The sequence below is a fragment of the Sylvia atricapilla genome, chromosome 2 (genome assembly GCF_009819655.1).
Source record: "Sylvia atricapilla isolate bSylAtr1 chromosome 2, bSylAtr1.pri, whole genome shotgun sequence".
In the NCBI taxonomy this organism is placed as follows: domain Eukaryota; kingdom Metazoa; phylum Chordata; class Aves; order Passeriformes; family Sylviidae; genus Sylvia; species Sylvia atricapilla.
This window is the reverse complement of record NC_089141.1, coordinates 13,241,064-13,268,112: the sequence shown is the minus strand read 5'-3', so window position 1 is coordinate 13,268,112 and position 27,049 is coordinate 13,241,064. Positions and strand designations below refer to the sequence as shown.

Sequence of the window (27,049 nt, the reverse complement as noted above, 5' to 3'; positions counted from 1 at the left end):
TACATCCACAGCTTTCAGCAACTCAGTAAAAATTTGCTGAACTTCAGTAGGCACTTTGCACAGCACAAAGTTTACAGTCCAGCCTCAATGGAAAGTTACTGTGCATACTTTGTGCCCTCACAGGTAGGAGGCACGGGGTTAGAACCACAGCTGCCATGGTTATTTGTGTTATATTGATATTCCTTTAAGCTCTTCAGCATCAGTAATTCTGCATAAAAACAGGCACCTACTTTTCTCTTATGCTGAGGCTGTTTAACCATTGGGACTTTTTAAGACAGATGAGATAAAATTTATGGCCCTGTTGACTCCTCCTGATTTTCTCTCCAGCAAAGAAGGGCCTTTTCATCTGCATCTGGTTCTCCAGAGAAAGCTATAAACAGATCTCTGTACTGGCCAAATAACAAAGCTTTAAACACTCAACAAAAGGCAGGGATACAAAGCTCCTTATCAAGACACTAAATCAACTGAAGGAAAAAAGTCCCAAATTCTCAGCAGCTGGGCAGAAATTTGTACAAAGAGAAGCTGAAGTTGCACAGCTTCCACCATGACCTCCCATGGCAGTAAGAGGAATCCTGACCCAACTCATGCACAGGAAGGACAGAGAGCTGGCCCATTCTTATCTGTATTCAGGGTACCTAAAAGGCTGGCTGGAGTCCTGCCTTTCCATCACCCGTCTCCTATCTCATCTAGCAAAACCCATTCCAGAAAGTGACATCAAGATAAAAATGCGGGAAAGGATTTGCTAGAATGAGGAGGCAGAGGAAGAAGAAAGGTTATTTCCTGTTTGCTGATATCAGATTTGGGTTCACAGCCTTTCTTGGGTTCATCAAAATTAGCACAGAGCATTCCCTGCAAATGGCTCAGAAGACAGAGAGGAGCAAGGAGTCCTCGCAGCCCCATCACCTGAGGGGCTCAGTGGGGCTGTGACCTACCCCCAGCAGAGGAGTGCATCTGTCTGGGGAACACCATCCAGGACAAACGCCAGGGTGAGCAGGCGTGAGGAGAAAGCAACAGCAGCTGCAGCTTTCAGGAGAAAAACATTTTATACTGCCTGAGGAGTTTGCAGGATGATGGAGGACAGACCTTGCCTGAGACCCCTGCAGCCTCCCCACCTATTTAAGGGAAGAAAAATCATCTCTGTATGCCATTACTCACCACCATGTCTGTACCCTCAGTCATTAAGCCCGTGCCCTTTCTTCCCTTTGGATCCTGCACAGCAGTCACTGAGTTTGTGTCATCACCCCCTTCCCTCTGTGTCCTGTCACGGTTCATCCTGACACAGCAGAGGCAGCAGCAGCAAAGGCGAACCACCCAGATTGCCCCATCCAGACTGTCCCGTCCAGACTGTCCCACCCAGAATGTCACATCCAGACAGTCCCATCCAGCAGTGTTCCTGCTGCAGGCTCCCTGTGCCCCCCTCGGGAAAGCTTCCACCAACTTGTCCAGCTGGCTCGAGGTGAATGGAGTTGAAATTCACACACCTTCCTGAATGTGTCACCTGACACATCCCTGAATCCTACCCCTGTTGTCCCAAATCCTCTCGATGTAAGTTTGCCGGCTGTTTTGGAGGAGAAATCTGCTGCCTATTGGTCTGTGATGGAAAGCTTTCACAGGAGTGCAACACAAACTCTTAGTGCTCTTTTCTTCAAGTCATGCTGTCAATGTCACTACTCCAATTCTCTTCACGCAGACAAAAACACCATCATAAGTTCTTTTTCTTTTTCTTTTTTTTTTTTTTTTGTGGTTGTTGTTGTTTGTTTGAAGACATCTTGTTATGTGACTTTTCAATATTAAAAAAAAGAAAAGAAAGAAAGAAAAAAAAAACTTTTAAAACTGCTTTGCTCCTTAGTTTAGGGAAAATATGTTTTGCTCTCAAAGAGGAAGTTGTATAAACCAAAGATGAGACAGCAGTGCTGGCTGGAGGATAGGCATCCAGCTGTATTTCTTCATTCCATTTGCATATGATACGGGAGTCGACAATAATTCTCTCCAACATACTGCATTTGCAATTCCAAAAGATTTGCTGAAAACTGCATCCGAGTAGTTCTCAGTCTGTAATACATCTACTTTCTGTAGTGTTAGGCAATACTAAAACTATCAGTAGCTATCATAAGTTTTAAAAATTCTGCACAGAATTTCCAATAGTATCTCTATTTATATTAACTATAAAACACACACTTTAGACTATAGCCCCATTCAGTATTTTATCGTGGATATTGGCTAAGTGTGACATGGAATATGCTAACCAGAAAAATAGATCAATTTAAAAATAAGCTGACATTGGCCACCTGTATTTTCTACCTCTGCAGATGGGAACTTTCCTTACATTAGTGTTTGGCACAATGAGCAGACTACAGCTGTGCCAGGTACATGAACTTGCAAGCGTAATGAATGATTTTATAAAGTCATTTTTATTCCTGCTGCCCTCAGGGCTGATGGGAGAGTGGGGGAACCTTCAGCTGCTTGGGGCTGAAATCCCACCTCAGGCAGGAAATACCTTCATGAAGGTGACAGTGATGCCACCAGCATGCACAGGCAGAAGTCTGCTGCACTTCCCCATGGTCCTGCACAGCCCAAAGAAATCTGCTAACTGATCATACCAAAGTTAAATTAATCTTGATATAATTAACACAACACCTGCCAGCAAGGACATGCAGTGGTAGGACATGGGGCAAAGACTTCAGACTGAAAGAGAGTAGGTTTAGATTTGGTATCAGGGAGAATTTTTTTTCTGTGAGGCTGGGGAGGCACAGGTGACTCAGAGTAGTTGTGGATGCACCATCCCTGGAAATGTCCAAGCCAAGCTGGAGAGGGATCTGAGCAACCTGGGCTAGTGGAAGGTGTCCCTGCCCACAGGAGGGATGTTGGAAATAAATGAACTTTGAGGCCCCTTCCAACCCAAAGCTTTCTATGACTCTGATTTGCCTGCTGGAAAAGTACAAATACTTAAAAGGGCTTAGGGCCTTCTAGGTTCTCAGTAAAGATGCTCCTGCTGTCTGCAGCCACATCCTCTGCCTGAGGAGATGAGTCACTAATCTTGCAAGAAAGGAAATGCAACATTTATTCTGAACAAACCAATGCAGGGTGCAGTGGTTGCCAGAGCACTGAGCAGCCTGGCAGAAGGCACAAACAGCATCCAAATACTAATCCAAGCTTCTGCAATGACACATCATGGAATTCTGCTTCCACCTCAGACAGAAATGGGTGATGCTGCCTTTCTTGCCCTCTTCTGTCACCAGTTCTGTGTGTTTACCTATGGAAATCTGTGGGACATCTAACTTCTGCTTGCCTGGCAGTAGTAACATAAGGATGGATTTGGATTCTACAGCACCAGAATTTGCTGATTTATTTTAAGAAATGGCTTTAAAGATGTCTCTCTGTGACACTGCCTGCTACAGGCTCATTACACGTGAACCTCTTGTTTGTTGGTCTTAAAATGAGCTGCAATAATTCATAAAAGGTGACATGAACTTACCATGTACAATGCCTAAAATTTAGAGGGGTTTTCTTCAACTACACAGAGGTTTCTTTTAGAAATTCACACAACCACTGTTTCCACGTCTTTTCAGTAAAACAGAAGTTTGATTTGCTCTTGTAATCTGACCATTATCAGTTTTGTCTATCTGCTCTCAGACTCATCAACTTCTACTCTTCTTGTTTCTGTAGAGCTGAGGGTGACAGGGAGAGCTGGTCCTGCAGCTCCCATAAACTGCTGCCTCTGGTGTCTCTGCTCTCGTGCTGGGCTCTGAGGCAGCACCCCAAGGGCTACAGACACAACCACTGGGACATCAGGCAGAGCACCCTGTGGTTGAGGTTAAGAAACAAAGCACTGTTTCATTATTGGGATGTGGGAGCTTTCCTGACATGATAGTTTTGTGGGGACGAGTTCATCCTGAATGCTAAAAGAAATCTAAAAGGACCCTTCCATTTTCTCTGCTCACCTCTCTACAACACATTTTTTGCTTGCTTTTGCTTTCACTTTGATCTTAAGTCACATAAGTTCATTGTCTGCCCTCCTTTTATATTCACAATCTAAATTAATTACATGATGAAAAGATTACACATTGCATTTCACGTCAGTTGTTGCTTAGCACGTGCCACAAGCAAACTCTCTTCTTCCCACCAAGAAAGATGGACATGGATACAAATCTAAACCTCTGTCCTGTACAGTGCTACAAACCACTGGTGGTTTGTCTCAGGTGGGAGGATATCACATCCCAAAACACCCACATTTCCCACAAAGCAGAGCTCCCCTCATCCTGCCAGCACTTGATTAGCAGCGGGGTGGAAGCTGCACTACTCCCTGTCATGATCAGTAACCAGAGAGGATGATGTGGTGGTCAGTTCCCATCATCTGGAAAGCACCAGCTCCCCAGAGGAGGCTAGAGCCACCTGGAGGCACCAAGGACTCTCTCAGCAGCCCAGAGAAGGCAGGGCTGGCATGGCACAGCCTTATTAAAGACACCAGAAGCCCCCAAGAGGCAGCACAGGCATCTTGTTTCTGGTCAAATTCCTGATAGCACCATCCACATCCGTAGCCACATCCATGTTCTTCCATCAGACCCAGACTGGAAAGTGTCCCTGCTCTTTCCTGGGAGATGCAGCACCATCATCAGACTGGAAAACACCTGGAAATTCAGGCAGATGGCTCCTCAGAATGCTGGGTTCATAGACTGCAAGGCAGGATCTCCCATGCCCAGTCACACTAGTGTTCCAGGGATAAACCTGTTATGGTAAACTCAAGGGATTTGACATGATCATATCAGGACATTGCTTTTACCCACAGTCTGGGCCCATTTGTCTAGGAGTGAGAAAGAGCCACGCCCTCCTTGTAAAAGGTGCTATGCAGTCCAATATCCTCTCTCACACCTAAACTGGCTTAGTTGTCACAAAAAAATACAGATGGATAAAACCAGACCATCACCCTGCACCTCACAGGTCAGGCAAGGCACCACAGCAGGGCTTGGCGAGCTGCTGGTGCACATGGATGTACTTACACATTCCAACAGGGACAAGCTTTGTGCCACTGTCCTACAGCCTCTCCTGGGGTGACTTACAGATGAATATCCTCATGATCTCTGCACCCTTGACACCCAAGTCAGCTCTAGTCAGCATTAACTGGTTATCACCTTTCCTTTATTTGGCTGTGTATAAATTTGAAAATAAGCCTGTACTTCCTGTAAAAACCAGAAAGAGATAATTATTAAATACCAAAACTTAAACAGTTCCGAAACAAGGTAGAAAACAGATCTTTTTATTTGGAACAAAATTAATCATGGAGGAAAGGAAAAAGAAAAAAAACCACCAAAAAAAGAACAATAGCTGGGCATGAACACACAGAGTTAAAGGAAGAGCACAGGCTGCATCACTTCTCTCCTGACTTCCCAGTAACAGAAACTTTTGCCCTGCTGCTGAATGGCACTTTCAAAGGTAAAGGACAGAAAATCAGCCGTGGTTCAATCTGTCTCACAAAGACCTCTCACATTTCTACAGGAAAAATCCTTCCAGGGCTGGGATCATAATAGAGGTGGTGTTCACAGCTGCTGGGCACCCCCAGCCCTCCCAGGGCTGACAGCAGGAATGCAGCATTAGGATAAGGTAGAGCTGGGATGCCCCAACCCAGCAGGACAAGGCTGGCCCAAGTCTCTTACCCCCAGGACTGAAACATTGCTTCTTCTCCAGTGCAGCTCAGAGCACTGCTCAGCCTTTGAAGCATGTGGTGGAGTCGACTGTCCCCTCCTGCCCCTGCCAGAAAGTGCAGAAGTGAAGCAATGCTGACTATGTCCCCCATTTTGGTGACACTAGCTCTGGTGACAGTCACCCAGCATCGCTGCTTCTGCACTGCCACCCAAAAGCACTCTGTGCCATTTTTCTGTCATTCAGCCTTTGATTAATGTTTATCCTGAAAAGAGTTAGAACAGCACCGTAAGGAAAAGAATTATTACCTCCGTCTTACTGGGGGAAATCTGGTTCCTATGGCAGACAGGCTGAATCACCAAGATCCAAACATCTTCTGAAGAGAGTCACAGGACAAGGAAACAATGAGAGCAATCACCTATGGCTGGGTGTCACTGATGCAGAGCCTTGGCAAGTACACAGAGATGAAGGAGTCCCAGGTAGGCATGCAGCCATCCCACCAGCTCCCTGGCCTGGGAGAGAAGCTTTCAGTTTGATTTGGATTCTGCTGGGGTGCTCATAGCCTCCGTAGGGATGGCATTCACCAGACATAGCTTAAATCCATTTCCAAGGGATTCTCAGTGTCAGCACAATATAAAACAGGAACAAATGACAAGGGAGGAAAGGAATGCAGTACACACCTCCTCATCCCTTTTGGTCCCAGACTGTACCATATCTGCTTATACTACCGTACCCTTCTAGCCCAGCAGGCCAATTTAACACTAACAACCAATTTAACACATCACTCTGACTACTTAAATTGTCTTATACAGTAAATAACTTGCTCTGGCAGCACATCCTGCAGCACTCCCTGCAGTCCCTGGCAGCTTTGCTGGGACTCAGCTACCTGTTGCCTGAGACAGAGCCCCTGCCCTCTCCTCACCACATCCTTCTTCCCTGCAGGGCTACCCCAGCTGCTCCACAGACACACCTCCCCTGAGCAGAGCAGGATGTGAGTAGCAGCAAGACTTACCTAAAAGATTCTATAAATTGCTGCTGTCTTTGCAAATAACACAGCCCCAAAGAAGCCTACATGCACAGGCAGATGGCCAGCTTCATCAGCTTGCAGTAGCTAAACTATTACACTAAAGGCACTAATGCTTGCATTGATAAACAACCTCAGCATTAAAATCAAGGTTTTTGTCAAAAATTGCAGCCCCAAGCCCAAGCCCCACTCCTGCTGCAGGCAAACAGGTAACAGTGCTGGCTTAGCTCAGGGGGAGCCCAAGCAGTTGGGTTCTGGTGAAAGGTAACCTGTACCCTGTGTCCTTTGGGGCACCAAGAGGTGAGCAAAGCCAGCACCACTCCGGCTCTGCACACAGCATCTGCAAGTCATATTTCAAGCCCCCACGACTGCTCCTGCTCCAGGCAGCAAGAGGTGAGGGCCAAATCACAGGGTCTGGAGCTTAGAGGAGTGACTCAGATAAGCACCCAGGGCAGCAGATACCAAGCTGAGACCTCCTTGGAGTTTCCTTGGCAAGGCCTGTGAAAAAAAAATGCCCTGAAGTCTCCTGAGAAGAAGCTTTCTCAGGAGATTTCTGGCAAGTCCTTGGTTTCTGCCTGGGACTGGCAGGCCACATCAACCTGCCTGTAGTGCCTGCCCCTGGCTGGCAAAGACACAGCAAGGCATGGGGTGGGCAGGGAGCAGGAGGAGCTGCCCATCTCATTCCAGGCTGTCCCCTGGGGCTCCTTAGTTGTGCTGCCAGCTCTGTTATTAGGCAGAGCATCAAAGAGCTGTCCACTTTTGTTTGTTAGTGAACCTGTCAGGCCACGTGTGTGCTTTTCTCTGTATTTTCTTTTTTCTTTTTAAATGAGGTCAGAAGGTCTGACACCTCACGGTTTTTTCCCCTGCTAAGATTTTCCAGACACAGTGAGACTATGGGATGCAAAGGACAAGTGTCACAGGCTTCAGGGTGGAACAGCAAGCACATCAGATCAGTCATCAGTTGGATCCGGGAAACAGTCTGAGGCATCTTCCTGGCTTTCCATATCAACTATGACCTCAGGATCCCGTATTTCCTCAGCTTCTAGCTGCACTGGCACGTTTTCCTCCACCAGTGGCTGGGGCTCAACACCTTGACCAATCTGGGCAGCATCTGGAAAAAGGAGAAATGGTTTTTAAGTGCCCACACTAAGGCTTACCCTCATGGAAATTCTCCCCCTGGTCCCTAATGCTGCAGGCTGCCTGATCCACTCAGTCCCCTTGCCCCACGCATCTGCAAGTCAAATTTCAATTTTCTCTGTAACTACTCATTTACTGAGCCATCCATCATGCCTCAGAGCACTTTGGGACTGAAGCTATCTGGCTTCTCAGCACCAAAGTACTTTTGTATGTTAGTACCAAACCTTTAGTACCAAAACACTAAAGCCAAATCTATTCACTTACATCTGAATAATTAAAGCTGGCTAACAGCACACATTTAGTTCTTACCTACTTTCCACATTCCTCTCTGTAAAAAATCTAAATATGGACTACTTTTTATATTCAAACTTATAATGTTTGAATTTTTTATTAAAAGCTCCACACTTGAAGTATATTAATATTAAACAATGACCTGAAAGGCTTTTTCCTCTTTCTTGCTCTATGTTCATGAGTAGCATTTAATATTTTGAAAGCAGAGCAAAGAGCATCCAAGGTTAGACATAAAGCAGAGCAGAGCTACAGGAGACTCTCCACAGTACAGTGAAGGACACCAGAAATGCAGTGCTGAGACCAGGCTGTGACCTATGTAATGTTGCTCCAGTTCATGATGTCCCTGCTAAACCTACTTCAGCTGATGATGGTGCATTACTAGGCGAGGCATTGTCAGCATTTGTGTTTGGAAAGCAAAAGTGAGGGAAACATAATGCAAAAAAGAGGAGTATTAATATCAAGCACTTACAGAACAGGACATTTTGGAAGGGTTTTTATCACAGCACTCTCTTGACCATATTGTGCTAAAGCTGTGGGGGTTTATGCTCCTTTCCTCTGAAGAATTTAAAATATGACCATATTTCCACTCTAGCCTCAATTTAAGAAAATTCACAAGCCTCTGGCTTTGATGGGATTTTGCTGTGTTTATAGCTCAGCATATTGGTTCCTGCTGATGATGTCCTGAAGGTGACTGCTTACAGAAACAATGCCGATTTTTATAAAGTGTTACTTATGAGAAGGGGAGAGGGGTGAGAAAATAGCAGGAAAACTGCTGAGTTTTGGGGGATTGCTGGTTTTGAGATATGTGTTTTAGCGCAGGAGATACTGGAACAGAGAGCCTGCAGCCTGCTGGCAGCACCCTCTGTGGGATGCTTGTGGGATGGCTGCCTCTACCTCTCATGAGTAAGGTACTTGAAAAATGTCCTGCTGCAGCTCCCGGAGAAGGTGCAGCACCTTCCCTGTGCTGGCGTGTCCCAGGCCCCTCTCTACTGTCACCTCCACCCCCACCAGCCACACACAGACACGGAGTCCCTCCTAAAGAAGGTGTCTGTCCGACTGGACTCACCAGGCTTCGGAGGACGGTCAGTTGGGGCAGCTTGAGTCTCGACACGGTCCCCATTGGGGGGGCTCTTCATGCCTTCACCGGACACAACTGACATTGTTAATCCGTCATCCTTCTCCTCCTCTGTGAAAGCAAACCCAGGGATTTGGAGGAAGAGGCCTCCCACAGCCCCAGCCTGGGCAGGTGAGCTGTGAGGACAGACCCCCAAGGTGTGTTTGTGTCCCCTCCTGAGGTGGCACTGGTCCCACTCCCGGAGCGGACAGATGCCGAGAACGGAGGGTCACTGTCAGCCTGCCAGAGACCTGCCTGGCCGTGCTGGCAGCAGCACAGCTTGAGCTGGCACGGGCAGATTGCACTCAGGGACTTGTGCTGACAGAGGACTGCCATCAGAGACCTTCAGGTCATTTTGGGATCACACATGAATGAGGTACAGTTTTATTGCCCATAGGAAAGGTTTTGCTGTGGGTTTTTCTTCTGGCCAGGAGCACAGGGTGAGAGCACAAGTGTGAGGTGAATAAAGGAAAAGCGAGGTTTTATTCAAGACCCTGCTAGCCATAGAAGCTGCCTATCAGCAGGCAGACTTCTGTTTCAGCAGGTCAAGGGAGGACAGGCTGGAGGACAAGGAGCCACCCAGCTGAGACCAGGTTACTCTAAGGCCATGTCAACCCCAGCCTGCACAAACACAGCACTCTCCAAAATTAATCACAGTGGGATCACAGCATTCCCCACTCACCTGAAGGCACTGGGATGAACTTGTGTCTCCTCTTCATGCAGCAACATATGGCTGCAGGCAAAGCCACCACCAGGATAAGCACCCCTGCTGCACACCCTGCCAGGATGTAAATGAACCCCGGGTACCGCAGCAGGTCTGCAAGAAGGACACAGCACTGTTAGGTACCATGGTGGACAAACTCCTTTCTCCCCGTGGGAGAAACCCTGCAGCCAGATTGGAGCTTGTTGACATCATTGTTGCTGTACTTTGGATCCAGGCAGCTGTGAACCGTGGCACTTTGTGATTTATGTCACATCGTTTAATTATGGCACGGAATTTTTCATTATAAGAGGAGAGGGCTGTGCGCCTAAGCTGTATGCATTCCCTTCTGCCTGCTCTGATCACTGACATCTAAGGCAATCTGTAAGATTTAATCAAATTTAACAGAGAAGGTGGTGGTTTGAAAGATACTACATTTCAGCAAGCTGTATGAAAACGGGCCGCTGAGGAGGGAGACCCAAGGCAGCACCTCCTGCTGAAGAACGGCTGCAGAGTCTGCGCTCAGGGCTGGTATCAGAGAATCCGCTTAGGACACTCATGTCCTGAGAGCAAGCCTCAGAGCCTGCACTGCCTCAGGCACCGAAGACTGTGGCCACTGGAGCCAGAGCTGTCGGAAAAAAGAATCCTTGCCCGGCTCGGCTGCTGCTGGGGGAGGATTCCGCTGCGCTCCCCTGCGGGCCGGCAGCGTGCGGAACGCGCGGCGGGAGCGAGGGCTGCAGATGGCCGAGCAGAAGGGCAGCGCAAGGCACAAGGGTGAGAATTCCCAATTCCCGATTCTCACCCGCCTCAGCAGCCCTTGCTCAGGGTGGCTGTGACGGGGCACACCCGCAGGTTCGCTGCTGCTGAGCAGGCAGCTGGTAGAGGGCATTGCACACTTGCATTACAGAGAGACATCCAGGCTTGCTTCTTCACTGAGATAATCTGCTCCAGCTTGGGGCAGCCTCTAGGAAAACTCTTCTTGCCATATGCAAAAAAAACCACTCCATACAGCTCCATTTTAGCTATAACATAAATTCCTTAAAACTCCTTAGGTAAGCCTGTGCCGTCCCTTTCTGAATAATTTAACTCCTTTCCAGCAGCACACATGCCTGCACAGCACTGCAGCAACCAAAAGGCTCATTTGGAGCTTATTTTCAAGCTCTCAAAAGCACTAATTACTCCACATCTCCAGAGACCAGGAAGAATTTTAAATGTTCCAGGATATACTATGCACCATCATACTCCACCTACTCACCAGGACAGTAAAAACAACTGCACACAGGTGCTCGTGGTATTTTCAGAGTGCTTGTTCTAGTCTTTCTAAGAACAAGTTCCAAGTTCAAAAAAATCCATATTCAAAATGAAAAACTTTCAGCAATTCAGAAATAATTTCCCTAATTATTTTAGTTGATGAAAGCTTAGAGAATATTGCCAAAAGTACAAATACAAGTTGGAAATTCTTTTCCTGAATCTTTTTTCTAAAAAATTGCCACTTCTTAATAAGGTATTTTTGATATAAAATATTGTGTTAAAAATAAGCAATGAACAAGTAATTAATCAATTTTTTTTAATATGTTGATTTCTTAACTTCTGAAGCTTGTGTGTTCAGAGCCCTGTGTTGTCTGGGAAGTTTACGGCATTTCTGCCAAATTGTTTTTGGCAATAATTTATTCAAATTAATTTCATCAGCCAACAGGTTCCCCAAATGGATGTTTTTACAGAGATCCTATACGTACAGGGGGAAAACTAAAATCAGCCCTTTGCCTGGAGCAAATAATAACCCACAAAAATAATTAGTTAACCTTCAGGTAAATTAAATGAACCCATTTTCCTCTTCAAATCATTTTACTGGTATCCAGAATTGCTTTAATTCACTTTTTACAAATGTGGCTGTATTTGGTGACTAAAAAGTGGAATCGCTGCCATTTTCTTTCTTTCAGACCCTTCCAAATACGTGTTTATGTGCATGTCCATCCCTAAAGAGATATCACTAAATTCCCTCATGAGCTTTCCAAGATGAAATGGGGAACAGATATCACACCCAGGGGCCTGGGCAGCCACCCAGGATCAACCATGGAATTTGTCAGCACTTGTGTGATTTATCACAGGGCTTGGATGTTCACATCCTTGCTCCCCATGCCTCAGCCAACTTGGGTCTGACTGCACTGAACAGCCTCCAACCAATTTCACTGGGCAAAATTCAGATCACTTCTCCACAGCCACAAATGCCCAATCTGCACAGATTGGCCAGTGGAGCCAGCAGGACCAGGCACAGAGAGCCCCCAGCCCTCCTGCTGAACGCCACCACACTGCACACGGGCTCCAGGTCAGGAGGGGTGCCTTCACACCATCTGCATGCCAACCACAGAATAAAAAACAGTATCTGCCAAGGAGCTGGAGTGTCCCAGAAAATTTCTAAAATGCTACAGTATACTTTCTCTAGTGGCAAAAGTGATTAAATTAATTACAGCAAAATTTGTCCAAAACCTTATGGTTAAGTTATGCCTGTAACTTTGATAACCATTTTTGCTGCCAGAGAGTAGAAGAACCTTCACTACTGGAGGTGCAAATTAAATTATACTCAAGGATCCAGATTTTCTGTCTCATTAAACTCCGGCCGTATTCAAGCAGAATACTTAGCATTTATGAGCAGTTTGCAAATGGATAAAGTCCCAGCCTTCTAGCAGACTTACATGTCTGAGCAAGGATACCGAGGGGAAAAGACCCTACATTCCATAAGTAAATGACTTGTGTTTTTACCCACTTCTGATGGATGGGGCTGATGGAGAGATATATGTACAGATCAGAAGATCTTTTGTGCTTCTGGACTAGATAAGGGGAAAAGAGATGAGGTAAAACACCTCAAGTGAGTCCAGCAGCAACAGGGCTGAACTACTGGAAGGGTTTTTATGGGGATGCACAGAAACTGGAAGGCATCTGGGTCATGGATGCATGTCAGAGTAGGAAGCAGCCTGTGTTTATAAAGCAACATAAAGTATCAGTGCACAGGAGGGTGCAAATCTCCATCACCAAAAGGTAGTAAAAGTGACAAATGGAAACCCATCCTTGCTGCAGAGCTGGGTAAAAAGACCTCCTCAACAAACTTATCCCACCTGTGTCATTCCAAGGCACAAGAGGGAGAAGGAAATCAAGGGGTCACTTTTTAAAGGCAGATCTGGTAACTCTGGAAGGGAGATGCCAGAGGATAGAAGAGTTTGAGATTTTGAGGACACCAACAACACCTCAGTTTGCTGCTGCAAGAGACCAAAGGAAGATTTTCTGGAGATGCTGTTACTCACCATAGCTGCAAGACAGAGTAATGGGCCTGGTCCTCGTGACAGTGCTCCCCTTCAAAACTTCACATACAAACTCCCCAGGGTCTGTTTTGTCCAGGTGAACCTTCTTCCCAGCATCCTTGATGCAAGCCCCCTCAGCTTTCAGGTGGGTGCCATTCAGCAGCCACCGAAAGACCAGGATCTCGTTGCTGGCCACGTTGCAGGACAACTCTGCAGTCCCATCAGGGAAGCACTGGATGCCGATGGTCGGCTCTGGTCACACACAGCATGGGGCAACAGGAACAGGGAGGAAAGAGAGAGGTGAGGAGAGGACTCAGCAGTGAACACAAGCTGAACAGAAGCTTCCCTTACCAGCAATCCTAGTAATAGCATATTTACTGTACCAAGTGAGCACAGAAACAAGTAACCAGACTCTTGAGTGCCTGCACTCTGCCCTGAAATGCTTAACAGTGCCCACCCCAACCCTGCTAGTGATCTGTTGCGCTACAGAGGAATAGTGATCCTTGGTTCTTGTTTTGGGGATACCACCAAAATCTGGCATATTTTCATTTTCCTAACTGACATTAAAAAAAAATTAAAAAATAAAAGCCCCTGGTCTGAGAGGATGGTGGAAACATCCAAAGCATGTGCTACCCAGAGCTCTCAGCAGATAACTGTAGCCCAAAACCAGAGGTTTGTCCTTTTGCTGTCACTCTGCCCCTTCTTCCATTTTAGAGAGGAACTGGTGCAAATCATGGCCAACATGAGTACAAACACCTGCAGTTAGATACAATACCCAGATTAGGATATTTTAAAATGAATCAATGAATGTAGCTCTTGCCACATTTCCCTGAATTTCTCACTTTCAGTCTACTACAAGGAGCAAACCTATTTCCTACGTTTGCCACTTTGCAAATACAAACTAGATAGAGAACTGGTATGATTTTCTGACAGCAGGAGTAACACTGAGAACATCCATCCCTGGAAATAAGCTCAGAAATCACTTTCTTGTGCTAAGACATCACCTTCAGTTAAAATTCCCTCCTTCCAGGAACATGCTGGCTGTGGAAGTTTTTCCCTGCCTTAAGGGTGGCAAGAGAACAGGAGAGGAGACAAATGTTCCCATAGTAAATCCACTGAAATGAAGGTTAAACCCAGGACACTTCTGCAGTCTTTGACTACTTCCAGTCTAAGCCCCTGTTCTTCATACCCAAGGAGTCACATCTTTGACCTACTGTGCACAGCAGTTCCGCCTGTTTGCACCCAAAAGGTGCAAGGGTTCATTTGTCTTCACTGAGACCAGTTTGCTCAGACATTTTCATTACAGTTTTGTGCACTTCAATTTATCTTAGAAGCCTGGGTAAGTGAAAGCCCTGCAAAAGCAGCAGCAGTGCTGAGGACCAGAGCAACCCTCTCTGTCTGCCTGGAGCACTGTTCAGCAGGAGAACAAACCCTCCTAAGCCTTCTCCATATTAACCCAAGCAATGAGCTGGATCCTGTACAGAAGTGACTTTGTTTCTGTCTTTGCTGCCTGCAGACAGATGAGTGGGAACGCAAAGGGGAGCAGGAATTGTGAGGCCACAGGGGAGAGGAGGGAGACTGGCATGGCTCCCAGAGGCACCTGCAAGCCCAAGCAGTTTCTTTGGAAAAATCTCAAGGCATCAGGCTTCCAACCAGGTTCACAGGTCCAAAAGCTTTTTGTTGCTAAGGAGGCCACTTACCAAATACTTCCAGTATAAAATTTCTGGCGGTGTTCTGAAAAACAAATCCGTATTTTCCTTCATCATCTTTCTCCACACTCCTCAGCACCAGGGAGCCGTTCTCTAAGTTCAGCCATCTACTAGCAGAAGTGCCACACTTGGCCAACAAAGTATCATCTAGGACAGTTGTAGAGCATTTCTTATCCTCCTTGCTCATGCTGGAGAAGTTCTGCAGGCTTTGGATTTCCAAAGAAAAGACTGCTGAGTCGCCGCTGAGCGCACCAGTCCAGATGGCAGAGCCTGAAAGAGAGCAAGCTTGCCATGTCCACCCGTCCCCTCCTGGCTGCCTCCCAGGAAGGAAAATGTTCAGTTGAGACATAAGAGGGACAGACTCAACCCTAGGGACAAGTTGGATCACCAGTGACTGAAAATCAGAGGAGTGGGACACCTTCTATAAGGTCCAACCTCACCCACTTCAACAGCACAGGAATGGCGTGCACACGTGCACACAGGGAAACAAAAAGCTGAACAGTTGGTCTTTTCTCCCCCTAAATTTAAGATGACCATCTACCAGCCCCCTGTCAGAGATGACTATGCAAAGAAAGGTCCTCAGGGCATCAGTGCCATGGACCTTGCACAGAGGACAGCAGAAACAACAGCTGCATGTGCACAGCTGCTTTCACCCAAAGAGTAAGGTCACAGTTTTAACTTGACCAGGTCTCACAGTACAATTGCACATTATTAAGTTAAATCAGAGATGGGTAAATGGCAGGGTGACAGCAGCTTGGGGACTAACCCAAAGTCACACTGAGTGTTGGGAGCTGGATTATGTCGCTCTCCAGCCAGCATTCTGCATACAAGGACCTTACATTCCTCGCTGAAAAGCTTCTACAGACACAGGACACTCAGAAAGTACAATATTGTTAGTTATTGCCCATTTACTCGAAAAATAATCTGTCTTACTTTGGTCTGACTTCCCCTTTCATGCATTAGCAGCTACACTATTTGATGTCGCCCCAAACCTGGTTGCATCCTTAAAAGATCTCGGAGCAAAATTAGGGTGTCTGCTCATCTAGGCAAATCTGTGCCAACCCCATAAAGAAAAATCCTACTTACCTTGAGTAACAGTTATTATCACCAGCAAGCAGAGCACAGTAAAAGGAGAGCTGAAATCCATTTCAAAGAGCTCCTTGCATCATATGCTGAGGAGACGATCTGGCTACAGAGCTCGGTGAATATAGTGTTCGGGAAATGATGTCAGAAGCAAGTGTGGAAAAAAAAAAAAAGAAAAGAAACTCCATAGTGAACAGATTAAATGATGTTTCAAAATAGACCTGCAAGGTTTTGGGTGACTGAACTCGGGCAGAGCCAACACAAGCGAAAATGTGGTCTGCAAAGTCCCGCAGCTCAAAGGTAGTGCGAGTGTGAGAATAGGGCTGAGAGGTGAGGGGAGTCAAAAATATCTCCTGGCCAGCTTCACCCTATTTAGGAAGAAGCTAATGCCACGAGCAGGCAAAGGAGAAACACCTGTTTCTTTCATCCTTTTCTAGTTTATCAAAGTACAGCATCCCCACCCAGGGAGGAGAAATTAGTCCAGTCAGATAAAGCGCTGCACATGAAAACCAGCTGATTTTCTGAAATACTAAAAATGATCACTCCTTGACATCTCACCAGCAGGAAGGAGGTGTGGGACTTGGCTCTCCCTCTGTTCCCAAAGGCTGTGTCGCCAATGTGAACTTTGCCAGGCTCTTTTAGTGACTGAGTGGTACCTGCCATGCAGGAAAGGCTCCATACAGCCACCCCAGGCAAAGAGTAAAGCTTATGGGAAGTTAAGTTGCACTGCAAAACTAAACCGAATGTAACCCAAAAGCCACTCCAGCTCTGCTTGGAGTGCAAATCTCAGAGATGAGACTGAAAAGCCAATCCTGAAGAAACACTATGAACCAGTTATCTGGAAAGCCAACTAGGGCCAGATACTTTGCACTTTTTGAGATGGCTTAAAGCACACTGGGTGTTGCAGCAAGTGCCGAGGTGGGTAACACAAACAACACAGCAGGAACTGTCTGGCTCACTGGAGGAAGTAAACTGGTATAGCATTAGAGCCAACATCTGGATACTTTCAGATGCTTAGCAGATGTGCTGGGGAATAACTACAACAGCTGGGTTCAGGATGCAGCTGGGAGCCCTATATCTTGGGCTGTTTCTCTGGACAGACATGGACACAGCCCCTTAAGGAAGCTCCATGCTGTGGATTCACGTGTACACACACACATTTCTGAGAAGTGGGTAAAATCCTTGCATTGCGGTCTGCACTATTTTTCAAACAATCTGGCTATGCTTGAAAAATTCCACATTTCAGCCACTGGTTTGTCCACTCTGATTTCTTATCAATGACAATTGCATCTCACCTCCTGCTCCCAGTGTCCCAGCCTTACAAATTTGGTTCAAGGCTATCACAGCAATATGCTGTCTTTATCATATGTGCATAGGACAGGCCTAAATTGATCTAAGATGAGACAGAAATAGACTTCTCTGAGAAAAGCAGTGAAGTGAGTCTTCAGACACTCACAGCAGTGCAGAGGAAGGGAGAGAGAAAAAAGTATTTACAGTACGTACAGAAAGAAACACTTTCATTTCCCTCTGTGCTGCTGAAATAACATGAAGAAAATCTCTCTCAAATACCACTGCAAGACTGGGGCTAACCATCTGCCTCGGATGTGCACATTCAACTTCATTTCTCCTTCATGCTTGAAGGGCAAGCTGGTAGAGGTTAGGGTTGCAGTGCTGTGGTGGGGACACGAGACAGAACAGACAGCATGTGCAGGGTCGCTTGTGAACAGCACCCCAAAATGTCCAGAATCTCAGCAAAACCAGATGAAAAAGGGGTCTGCATAAAGACTAATCCAGCAAAAGTTCACCTTCTCTTCCAGCCAATGAGAGCAGAGCCCATTTACACATTTGCAGTAAAATCCAAGAAAAATACGGCCTTTCTGCTGCCGCTCTGCTGTTCCAGAAGTGACTCTGCACGGCTGTGACATTGCGGTGTCCTGCATTTCGTCTCCCTCTCACTGACTCCAGGGCAAATGAGTACATTTATGAGTTCAATATTCCTGTCTGCGAGTGCCCCATACATCACACAGTATATAAAGTCCCATTACACTTCTTCTGTCCCTCACATCCTCACTAGCTTAAAAAAAAAAAAAAAAGGAATCACAGCCAGGGTAAAGATGACAACACACACACAATCTGTGTTGTCATCAATTAGAAGCCTCTTTTAAGAGCATCGCTCTCAAATTTCACAAGTAATGAAACTGTTAGATGAGATCTGGCATTAATTTCTAGCATTGGCTAATGAGTGCTCTCAGCACCCTTGGCTAAGCAGAGAATTCAGTTCCCCTTTTTATATAAAGACACAGAGTTTTGTGTGATTACTGCAGACAAAACCACCTTGTAAGGCTTAACAGAAATCACAAGTAGAAAAGGGGGGAGGGAAGGTGGACCAAATGAAAAACCCAAGAATTTGTAGTAGGAAGGTGAACTAAAACCTTCTTTACTTGGTGAGCTGCAAGCTCACAGGGTCATTTTTGCCCCTTCACGCTGAAGGTTTCGTGAAAGGAGAATGGAGATTCATTCCATAGATGGCATGAGGCCTTGATGGAGCATGGGAGATGGGAAAACCTGAGCTAGCAAGGAAAGCAGGAAATAACCCGTGAAATATTGTGGAGAAATCTGTGCATAACTCTGCACATCTCCCTTTCCACAGGCCGGTAGGCATAGGCAGCACACCTATTTTTACTGTCATTAGTGGGTGCCAGTGCTCACTGGGGAAACACACGGGCCCAGATTCACTCAAAGGTAGCCAGCAGAGCTAAATCCAGAAACCCAACACACGCATTTTCTTCAAAATGAGCTTTGAGTGGCTCACAGGACAGTTTCACTGTGTAGCCACAAGGCAGGAATGGGACACATACCTGAGAAATGCTTCTGTGTGGGACAGCAGGAGCCCAGAGACTGATTAAGATTCCTATAATTATGAACTCTTTCTTTGTTACATTAAACTACCCCAAGAGCTATGCTTATCTTCAAGATCTTTCTTGATCATAGCAATAGAGAGAGCAAGCAAAAATAAAACCAAATGCTAATGTCAGAGCCCCAACTACAGATGATATTTCCATGACAGGGACATGTAAAGAAACCCAGAAATTAAAAAAGGCACATGGCAGAAACATGCTGAGATCAGCAACTGCTACAGAAAGGCTCCAGATCTAATCATGGACAAGGTACGTGTGGTTTTCTCCACCCTGCAGTACCTCTGGGAAAGGCACAGTCCAACACTTGCAAGAGTCAGGGCCAGTAGGAATGCACTCTCTTCTTCAGAGCACCCATGGATATTTCCATCTTTCTCTTGCTAAGAGATGGAAGGAACATCCAACATCCTACAAACACATACAGTTCCTCTGACATGGCTCTCCTAGCATGGCCCATGATGACAAGTGAAAAAGAAGAGCCCATATATGGGGAAAACTGCTAGAAATGACACAATTTATATTTAGCTGCGTGCAGAGTGAAATGCTTTGCATTTGCTTGAAAAAAGAAAAAGAAAAAAACAAACCAAATGGTTATTATTGCAGAGCTATTCAGACATATGGGTTCAATCTTGTCTCTACATGAACAAGGCTTAACTGAAGGAGCACATTCCTCTTCCTCCTTGCTTTCTCTTGCCTCTTTTGAGGGGAAAGCAGACTTTGCTAAACCCCAACTTGGAAGGTGAACTTGGGAAATTTCACTAACATTGCCATAATCATATATGCATTATTTACAAAGGCAAAGAGATTTCACAAGTTGAAATTCTCTGCAGGATGCACTGAAGAGTGTCTCAGCATTACATCTGCTGTGGTTAGGAGAAGGTTAATGCCAGGCTCATTTAAGAAAATCTTCAAATATAGTGCAGAACGGGGACAAAAGACACCAGATTTAAAACTACAAGATTGCAGGTGGTTGTGACAGGGACTCCCTGTCTGTCACACTCCAGCACATGAATAACTAATGTGACAGTTAGAAGACTTGAAAAAGCAGCAAGAAACACACTTTCTGCCTTTTCCTGAAGCTTTGCTACCACACACAAGAAACTGCAGCCACTGATACCTGCAACAAATTAAAGCCTTCGAGAGCTTTAAAAAGTTTATTTTAAGCAGCAGAGAATATTCTTTGACTTAAAAAAAGCAACCAAAACCCCTGGGTCATTTAACTTTGTATTACTTACTAGAAGCGCTTAGAAAATGCAGACATTTGGAATAATGTCTTGACAACAGACTGAAATTCATTGTAATAGCACAAGAACATCACCAAAAAAAAAAAATTTAGGAGATCCACAAACTGAAAGTGGCTGAAAAATAGTGTTTAATAGGATCAAAGCTGGAAACACAGCTTCAGCATGCCAAGTAGGACTTAAAAGGCAGATTGAAAAGTCTTTGGTCATGACACTTTTTAACAAGGTAGCTCTGGCTGGGGCCAAAACAGCAAATAATTGAGGCCTTTTAAGACTAAATTAATTTTCTACATACCCTGAAATTGTGAAATGAGTAAGATTTTCAGAAAGTGCATGCATGGAGGAACTTACCCCACAAAATGAATGTCTAACCATGCTCTGAGAGCAACCCCTGGACCCCGGGCAGTGCACAGATCCAGCTGACACTCACCCCTGGTTCTTTCCTCTAGAGCCCTTTTGCATACACAGGACACTTTTCTTTCCCCCTTCAGTCACATAACCATCATGTTTTGGTACATTACCCACTGAGAGTCACAAAGTGAACACACAAATTCCTTATGGTGAACACTATAACTGCTCCTGAAATTGTGTAACAAATACCTCCCCACCAAGTTTGCTGGTGCTGATTCCAACAACCGGGAAAGAATGATTATCACGCTATGGATGTATCTGTGCCATCATGCCCTGGGTACAAAGGTAGCTTTACCTTCTATTCTTACAACATTTACTTTATCCTTAATTGTTGATTCTTCGTGGGGGGTTGTTAATGTCACATAAATTGTGCTGGTATCTATCAGACATGCCTTAAGTTTCATCTCCAATTTTTTAATCTATAATTGGTTCACTCCAGTCCTCCAAGGGGATTACTTTTGTATCTCCTTCCTCTGCTAGGGCTGAGGGCCTGCTCTGATCATTGTTCATCGCTTTCATTCAGCTCCCAATTGATTTGATTTTTGCTTTGTTGCTTTCACAGTTCCTGTCTCTGGATCACAAGACATTCTCTTTCCAGTGTCTTGGTTTTATTGCAGCAATCCTTTGGACTTCTCCAATTTAAATTTCCATTTCCCTTATTTCCATTATTACCCCTTTGTCCTGTGAAATTCCTGCCTTGAAGAGCAGCTGCTAACAAGGCAGCCTTCTCTTCCTGCTGTTTTCTCTTCTGCCTTATCTTAGCCTCATCCCTTACATTACACACAAATGTTGCAATCATTAACATTTCCTCTATGAGCTTCCCATGCCAGCCCAGAAAACATTGGTCAAAATTATTAACATCTGGGGTCACTTGATCTACAAAAAGGAGACAAGCAAATACCCATTCTGCAGGGCTTCTGGGTTCATTCCACCACCTAATGAATGCCTTGTCAACATCATTTTCCCTTTGTCCCATTAACCATTTCTTAAACCCTCTTCAGCATTATCTTAAGGCATCTGATCCTGCCTTGCTCTGGTAATAGGAACTGTCTGGCTCTGCCCACACAGTCATACCATCCAGCAGACTGTTCTCTATTTTCCTGCATAATCAACAGTTTCTCTTTATGAGGTAAAGAGTTTCCAGTAACCATCAAACGTCTGAACAAAAAGGGTCATATGCAGTAAAAATTCCCCCAATCACTTTCTGAGCCTTTCACTCCAGACTCCTTCCTGGAGCCTAGGCATTTGCTGCTGCCAAACCACCAAATCTGCCAGACCAAATGGCAGCATTGCTTCTGCCCCCACTGCCACACAAGAAATGGGGGGCTTGCACAGCTGTTGAAGGGAAAGCAGAAGGTGCAGAAAGAGGAACAGAAGGAGTGATACAGCAAATGGGAAGCAAAGGAAACAGAGACACATCTGCAGCACCTGCCTAAGATTGTATGAATTGCAGTGACTAAGGAGATGCCTTGGTTTTGTTCTCATTCTTTACCTTACCTTGTACAAGGGCCATTAGATCCATCGTGTCACCAATTATCCCAAACATACCCAAAATCAGCCTGAGCTGGCAAATGGTCTTCAATATTAATATTAAACATGCTATGCAGTTGCAGTTAAAGCTGCCCACTGATGGCCTCTTTTGGTCTCTGCTCCCAAATGCAGTCAGAGCCAGACAGGTATCTCGACACAAATACAGAGTCCTTTTTCTTGACAACCCACGGGTACCCACCAATTTTGCTACAATTAATCCAGATTTTTGATAATGAAGTACCTCTCACTAAATCTTGTCTCATTTCCAATCTGAATGAATTATGAAGAGTTACAGAAATTCAACTTGCCACCACCTCACCTCTTTCTGCTTGGGTGCCAGCACGCTCCCTGTGACAGAAGTAGATGAACTCACCTGTCCCATGGATCAGACACTCCCCATTAGATGCCACAACCAAACAGGGGATGAGGGGGTTCCATCCAGATTAAAAATTCTGCTGCAAAATTGATCTGAGATGTTTGTCGACTGAGGAAGAAAGGGACACTAGAACAGAACTACAGTGTTTATTTCATGATCATGAGGCACCTCCTTCATTAGAAGGGGTTTTTTAAGGAGTTTATATGCTAGAAAAGGAAGACTAAGCATGGTGATCTGACAGCACACAGACGCACTTTTGCCCTCTCCCTTCACATTCTGTAAGGACTTTTACAGCATTTTCAGATGCACAGTTCTGCATTGCCTTTGCCACCCCCTGGTTAATGCAGGCACAGCTCCAGACCTTCCCCTTCGACTGCCCAACACAAGTTGTTACTTAATCCTTCTCTTCAGGGCAACCTGCCAACATTCCCCCTCACAGTTGTTATTGCTCCAAAATTCAGTGAATTTACTGTGGTCAGTTTTGAAAATCAAAAGTTGAGAAATCTCAAAGTAACACAGTCACCCTTCAAATCCTCAAATCCTGGAGGGCTGCAGTAACTGAATTCTGCAGGAGAACAGCCATCAAACACCAGCAAGGACAGCTTGTGACCAGTACCTGCAGTTTTAAAGCGTTTTCACCCAAACATCATTACAACTCCTCCTGTAAAGCATTCCCATAAGAGTCTAACATGTTTTCCTCAGGTCCTCATTCATCAGTCTGGTGCTGGCAGGAAAATCACCAGTATGGGAACTCATATGATGGTGGGGACCAACTACAGGATGCTCCATAAGTAATTACGGAAATCTGAGCTGAGTAACATCCTCCATAAGGAAGCATGTTGTTTAAAGCAGAAAGCAAACAAAAATGTCTGTTCACAACTGAAGCCAAGTTTCTACAGTTACTAGATTTGTCTGTTTACTGAAAACTCAGAAAAAGTGTAAATTGAAACCTCAAGTCTTTACCGCATCTCTCAAGCAGAACATCTGAATTTCACTTCGCTTTACCCACTACCTCCATCACTTCCTAGAACAATAAAGCACAGCAGGAAAGGAGCCCAAGAGGACACATCTGCTCCCTGGACAGCCTAGCTCACATGTGATGCTCTAGTTGCAGTGCTCAGCACTCCAATGCAGGAATCACTTCTGAACACACCTCTTACAGGCACCTCAGGGTGCCAAGCAGGGCCTGCTCCCTTTGCTTCCTGCAGATCACATCCTGGTGTTGAAGGGACATCCTGTTGTTTACCTCTGTAGAGTATCTCCCAGTGTCAAATTCCTGCATCCTGCTTAGTCTGAGATGGTCTAGAACAGTCTCAGAACTCTTCACATATCCCTCATGGTACAAAAAGCAAGAAGCATTTGTCCAAGCCATTCCTGTGTTTTCTTTTTTACCAGATCACCTGAAAGAAGTGTTTCAGCTTTGTCTCTGTTAGATTCAAGAATGTGATTCAAAAACCAGTAAGTTCTGCAATTCCTTTAAATGTTTATGCTCCTGAGGGAAGAAACATATCTGCTCATTATTGGGATACATTCCACAGAGAGTGACCAAAAGCAGGATTATTCCTTTTATCTCTTGTTAATTGGAAATGTTCTTCCTTTACTATATTTATTTGAAATACTAGCCTGAAACCAATACAGAGAGATTCACTGTGAGTGCTTTAATACCTTACCTTGTAATAAAATAGCTTTTTTCATTTTAACAGCATTTCTTCCATCCCACATGCTTACACAGATTTTCCTCACTACAACAAGATGGACAGGAGGGATGTATAGGAAATCACATCTATTTGCTTTCTGAAATCTCCTACTACCTTGGCAGTACTGCCACACAGGTTTACAAATTATCAACTGGGAGCCTTCATGCAGCCAGGGCTTGCTGTTGAGAAGACAGCAGGTAACAAAAGAGGTCCCTGAACAGTTTCCCCACTGTAAGAAAGTCCATTTCCTTGTCAAGCTGAGGAAGCATTTTACTTGGATTTGATTTAGAAAGAGAGAATCCTACTGGGAGGTCACAAGTCATAGGAAGAGTGTGTTTTGAATCAGCGTCCATCAGATATATTAATGCCTAGGGACACATCTAGAATATTGTCTTTGACATTGTAAAAAACCAAAACAGTCATTTTTAACAGCTTCCCTACAAAACTGGATCCTGACATTTGCAACAGCTGCTATGTCAGAAGTGGAAACAAACCCTATCCTTTTGTCATAAGTTGAATTTGGCACGTCTGAGTTATACAATTACTGTAGTCTGAATGAAAATAACTCCCATACAAATGATAATTGCTTGCTTCTAAAAATCCAACTGCTTCTGGGCAAAGATTATTTTGTTCTGACTAGCAAAGATTCTGCCCACATTGAAACCACCTGCCTTAAGACATTTGAGTCCTTTAGCTATCTCAAAATAAGACAGGACACATTTCAAACAGCCTCCTGTTGGTCTGTTCTGTTTTCTCATCCAAAGTAGAAGGAAAAAAATTCCCTGGTTCCCATCTCCAGAAGCCAGAGTAAGAGCACTAACTAAAGGGCACAAAAACCAAGTCACCCCACACAGCAGCGTCATCAGAATGCATTTTCTGCTTCACATTCTTGTATTGCTCTGGCTTGAGTCAGAAATGGCAAATTCAAGCCATTGAAGCACAAAACAAAATTTTGTTTATGCTTCTCAAAATTTCCTTGGACATCCAGGGCTACCAGGAGGGCAGGACAGCTGGAGTGCTTGGCTGGGTACTGACAGCATCAAGGGGGCAGTGTAAGGAGGAAACTCATTCTCAACCTCTACTCTGGCTGCAAAATGCTGGAAGTAGAGGGGAAGGCACCTGGGAAGACAAGGGGTCATTGAGAAGAGAGGCAAGTACTTATTCTTGTGGCTCTCCAACAGCCCCGAAACCACAAACAGAGGGGGGTGTTGGGACAGGGAAGCAGGAAGGCAGAACAAGGCATAACTCTCAAACTTCTGTGCCAGGTAAAATAACAGTAACATCTCACAGGCCAGGATGTTCAGAATAGGGAGGAGAGTTCTAATCAGTATTTTGTAGTTCCCAAAATCTCCACGTTGTTCCGCTGTGGGTCAGACTTCATTAAGGCCAAGGCAGTTTTCAGTAAGGCTTGCTGGCCTGGGTTGACCTCAATATCTATGTTAACACATATTTAAAAATATTTCTAGCTGGCAAAGTCAAGCACTATATAGAGAGAAAAAAATACAACAAAATGTGAAAAAATTTAAAATTAGCACCCAATAATTAAACAAGGAAGTTCAATAAGAGCTCAGCACATTTAGGAGCTTAAATGGCTGTGTTTAAAAGTCTAACTGTAACATCTTGTTTTCAGTCTTGTAGCAGAAGTGTAAATGCTAATTGCAAGGGTAACAAACCTTAAATCAAGAATATAACATGCAGGAGTCTCATTTAAATTATCACATGAGCTCAAAATGAACTGACATGAACTTTTGCCAGGTGAGGTTCACATTAAATATTAAAAAAAATATACACAATAAGAGTGGACAGGCATTGGAAAAAGCTGCCCAGGGAGGTGGTGGAGTCACTGTCTCTGGAAGTGTTAGAGGCATCTGGATGAGATGTCTTGGGAATATGGTTTAGGAGTGATTGTGGTTACTGCTGGGTTGAGAGTTAAGACTGGATGATCTCAAAGGCCTCCCAACCTCAGTGCTTTTTTGAAAAGCAGAGGCAGCAGCCGCCAACTTTAACATAAAATCTGTACATCATAACACAAAAAAATTTCTGATCCATGCAGCCCAGCACAGAAAGACAAGGACTTTTAGAGTGATATTTTCCACCCACCACACACACACCTGAAATTCTCTTTGGAAGAGACAAAGCTGTGAGAGCTGTTGCACACCATGGCCATGAGCCATCCCCTTTCCCAACCATGCCAAGCCCTGATGTCCCATTAGGGAAGACAGGAATGTGCTGGCCAAGCTCAGTGATCCTGTGCATCCAGCACTGTGAGGACCTAGTCCTTGGTGACAGCTGATCCAGAAATGCTGCTCCAACTAAGGACAGCCAAGGTCAAAAAATAACAGTCACATGCTCTTCCATCTATCATGGACGTATCACTGTGAGTTGAAAAAACAGCACATGGAAAAAAAGTCACTAACAAAGAGTTAAACACGATTATAGATATCAGGCTGAAACTCTGCCAGTGATGGGGGGTAGAGAACATCACCTGGGAGCTGGGACATAAAAGTGGGAACTGGGATTCACTTCCAAGCCCAGCTACTGAAGTGTATGGTCTCTAAACAGTCACTGAAGCCTGGCTTGTCCAAACAGCACACATTACGCACAGAAGGCTTTGTACCAGTCTTCCTCCTTAGCAGTTTCATAAAGCTGAAATGAGAAATTTCTTTAAATTCCTGTCAAGATTTTTTATGAAATTAAGCCACAAATGGTATAAACTGATGTTAAAAAGTATTACTGACAGCTAATGAACCAGCTATTTCTATTCTCTGTAAACACTGACGCAACTCTCAACTCATACTCAATTAATAATATCTAATAAGCCAACTCTGTCAAATTATATTTGTTTTATTAGTATTATCTTGCTAGAGTTTATTACAGTGCTCCTTCAA

At 44.9% G+C, this 27,049-nt stretch overlaps 1 protein-coding gene across 1 annotated transcript; it reads right to left on the bottom strand.

Moving 5' to 3' along the window:
* Positions 1-5,234: 5,234 nt before the first annotated feature.
* Positions 5,235-16,150, bottom strand: LOC136375380 (uncharacterized). Its single transcript, XM_066340877.1, has 6 exons — positions 15,995-16,150; positions 14,900-15,178; positions 13,203-13,451; positions 9,886-10,020; positions 9,156-9,275; positions 5,235-7,772 (listed from the first exon to the last, which is right to left on the bottom strand). Exons 1-6 carry the CDS (start codon positions 16,053-16,055, stop codon positions 7,612-7,614), a joined length of 1,005 nt encoding a protein of 334 aa, XP_066196974.1. The 5' UTR covers positions 16,056-16,150; the 3' UTR covers positions 5,235-7,611.
* Positions 16,151-27,049: the final 10,899 nt, after the last annotated feature.

Coding starts and splice junctions, on each gene's coding strand:
- LOC136375380 (XM_066340877.1), bottom strand. CDS start 16,055: ATGGATTTCAGCTCTCCTTTTACTGTGCTCTGCTTGCTGGTGATAATA. Junction 15,179..15,994: donor GATAATAACTGTTACTCAAG/GTAAGTAGGATT, acceptor GCTCTCTTTCAG/GCTCTGCCATCTGGACTGGT. Junction 9,276..9,885: donor GTTCATCCCAGTGCCTTCAG/GTGAGTGGGGAA, acceptor TTGCTTTCACAG/AGGAGGAGAAGGATGACGGA.